At 42.7% G+C, this 3,039-nt stretch overlaps 1 protein-coding gene across 1 annotated transcript in view; it reads right to left on the minus strand.

Annotated features, from left to right (window-relative positions):
- Positions 1–596: 596 nt before the first annotated feature.
- Positions 597–3,039, minus strand: part of zgc:158868 (uncharacterized protein LOC791147 homolog) — a 7,915-nt gene continuing 5,472 nt past the window's right edge. Inside the window, exons 4-7 of the mRNA XM_034878626.1 lie at positions 2,755–2,806; positions 2,497–2,615; positions 1,908–2,018; positions 597–834 (exon numbers count right to left, since the gene is read on the minus strand). Coding sequence (XP_034734517.1) covers positions 721–834; positions 1,908–2,018; positions 2,497–2,615; positions 2,755–2,806 — 396 coding nt within the window. The 3' untranslated portion in view covers positions 597–720. The remainder of the gene's footprint in view (positions 835–1,907; positions 2,019–2,496; positions 2,616–2,754; positions 2,807–3,039) is intronic.

Genomic DNA, 3,039 nt, shown 5'->3' on the forward strand with positions numbered 1-3,039 from the left:
CAGACAGCTAGCTAGACTATCTGTCCAATCTGAGGACTATGGTTACCTGGTCCTCAGATCTCTGCAGGGTAAATCTGTCCAATCAGAGTTTTCCGTTGACAACTAAAACTACTTCTGAACGTATACATATTCCACCAAAACTAGTTCCTTCCTGAGACTATTTTGCAGAGACACCATGGCTACGTCCGGCGCTTAGCCCCGCCCAATACGACTGCGATTGGTTTAAAGAAAGGTTTTCCTCCCATCCCAGAATGCTGTGTGGACTATCCAGATCTTCCTGTGGATGAAGGTCTGGACATGTGAGACTTATTCCAACCTAGGACTTAATATTATCCCGGATACTTCTAAACCTTAAAGCCAAATATCTCATCATAGAGAAGTGGAAAAGATCTGGCTTTGCAAATATTTCCCCATCAGTACTTAAATCGTATTTTATTTTTCGTAAAGTCTTGAGTGCAGTTCAGTAGTCGTTGCTTTTGACTTCAGATTCTCAGCAGAAAGGATGCGTTAGATATATTAGATTTCCTGCTATTATTTGGTTAGGGTTTTGTTTTGTCTTAGTGGACACGCAGCTGCTTCTGCAGATCCTAATCACTGCCTTGAAATCAACAGACACAATTTAGCCAAAAAAAAGCTTTTAATTTGTCTTCCAGATGCCAGACTTTCTTTATTTATGTTTGTATGGTGGTCATAGGCCTGGCGTGGTTGCCGCGGTGACAGCTACCAGGGGATTGTGTTGCCCTGCCAGTCCAAAAGCATCCCACAGTCTTTGTTGCTGAGTGAGGACATGGTGCTGAGCATGCCGAGCACACTGTCCGGGGGGTCCAAAGGAGCCTGGGGGGGACGAGACACACAAACACACACACACACACACACACACATACACACACAGAGAGGTACGTCATTGAAACCACGGTGAGACGGCTGCAGCATTCACTTCACCACCACGTACAGTATATCTCATCATGGGGAAGGCTGAGAAACTCCAAATTAGGTTTTTTATTACCAGCAATTGTAAGACTTGACATAATTATCGTGGCAAATACATATGATTATTGGTTGAATTGTAGTTGGCAATCTTAAAAAAACTAGTTTCTCTCTGGATGTAACACTCATGTTGTTACGTTTTCAAAACGTCTATATCAGAAATATGGGTTTCTTTTCAACCAAATTTCCCCAAAAGTATGCGCGTTTGCAAGTACTTGATCATTGCTTTCATTGAATTCACTGATTCTTGTCCAAATGATAAATCAATTCAAAATTAGGTACAAGTTTTCGTAACCCTTGTGTTGTCCTCCCGGGTCAAAAACAGACAAAAAACTGACATTTTTGTCCCTTTTTCTGACTTTTTTCAGTTTTTTCCAACACCACCTGACTACCACTAGTTTTACACTGGATACTTTTTGGAATTCAACAGCTTTAGTTACTAGTTACTTTAGTTACTCCACTACATTCACCTGACAGCTTTAGTTACTAGTTACTTTAGTTACTAGTTACTTTACACATTAAGATTCCTGCACACAGAACACATGTAGTTTATAATATAAACTATTATTATACAGTAACCTAGCAACAATATGACGGCCTCCAGGTCCAGCTAAGATGATGAGACCATTAAACACACAGCTGGTTGGATCCTGCACAGCTTCTAAAATAGGAGGATTTTTCTGCATTTACAGTGCATGAATTTTACAATAACAGTGTGCTATTAGTACTTTTACATAAGTAAAGGCTCTGGATACTACTTCCACCACTGTTTATCGAAGGCTTTTTTGGGGAAGACAGTTTCACCGTATTATATGTTATCTACCATAGGTGCATACAAAAGGTCACTGTTGCAGCTATTCCCCCCCCCCCCCCCCCCCCCCCCCCCCCCCCCCCCCCGCACACCCCCCCCATCGCCTCACCTGTCTTCCGCCCATCTGGGTGCGCACCCAGCCAGGGTGGATGGCTGTGACCAGGATGTTGAGACTCTTGAAGTCCTCAGCTTGACAGCGAGTCAGCATGTTCAGGGCTGCCTGAGACCAACAGACACTGTAAAGCTGTTGTGTGTATGTTTGCAAATGTGTGTGTGTGTGTGTGTATGTGTCTCTGTCTATCTATGTATGTATCTTTCTATGTATGTATGTACCTATCTATCTATCTGTCTATCACAAAACAAGGGAGCTATGTTGCACAAACATTCAGTGATTCAAAAATTCCCAACCCCTTTAATTGAAGCAGATTATCTTCTGTGTTAATGACGTCCCTGCAAATTCAACCGTTTTACCGCTAAATATTGTATTAAAACACGTTAGTATTCTGTGTAACAGTATTCTGTGTTACTATACAACCATGATAGCTGGCGGACTAGGACCCAGGATGTCTGGACCATGGGAGACAGACCATGTTTTCAGGGCCTCTGTTTGGGCATTTATATCTCTATTGCTATGCTATTAATTAAAAATTGTTCTTTTTCACATATCAAATTGTAGATTGAGTGTAAGTAGCTGGCACCTTGCTGGTCCTGTAAGGATACATCTGTGCCAGACCAAAGGTTTCTGGACATTTCTCGATGGAGGCGAGGAGCGTAGAGATGTTGATGATGGCCGACCTCCTGCAGGACATTTTATCACCTGAGAGAGACAACGAGACTGGCGCCATAACATAGGAATAATAATTATAGTACTAACTATAATGTAATAATAGGAATTTGCAGCATGTCCTTATGAGTGTGTGTGTGTAAATCAGGTCAAGCTGTTTCCATTTCATTACCCTCTCCAGGCGACTTCATCTCCGCTGCTCTCTGGAGGAGGGTAAGAAGCATCTGAGGAGATATGTAATACTTTATGAATCTGAGTGCCACCATACACAGAGAGCAGGTAAGGTCGCTGATGTGGTGTTTATGTCTGAACAACGCCTGTCAGGCTGTAGCTAGTCTCACGTGTCCAGAGGGTCTGATTAGTCCACACAGCATTCCTCGATTGGACAGATAGTCTAGCAAGCTGTCTGGATTTACCCTGCAGAGACCTGAGGACCAGGTAACCATAGTCCTCAGAT

Source organism: Etheostoma cragini, chromosome 8 (assembly GCF_013103735.1).
Source record: "Etheostoma cragini isolate CJK2018 chromosome 8, CSU_Ecrag_1.0, whole genome shotgun sequence".
NCBI lineage: Eukaryota > Metazoa > Chordata > Actinopteri > Perciformes > Percidae > Etheostoma > Etheostoma cragini.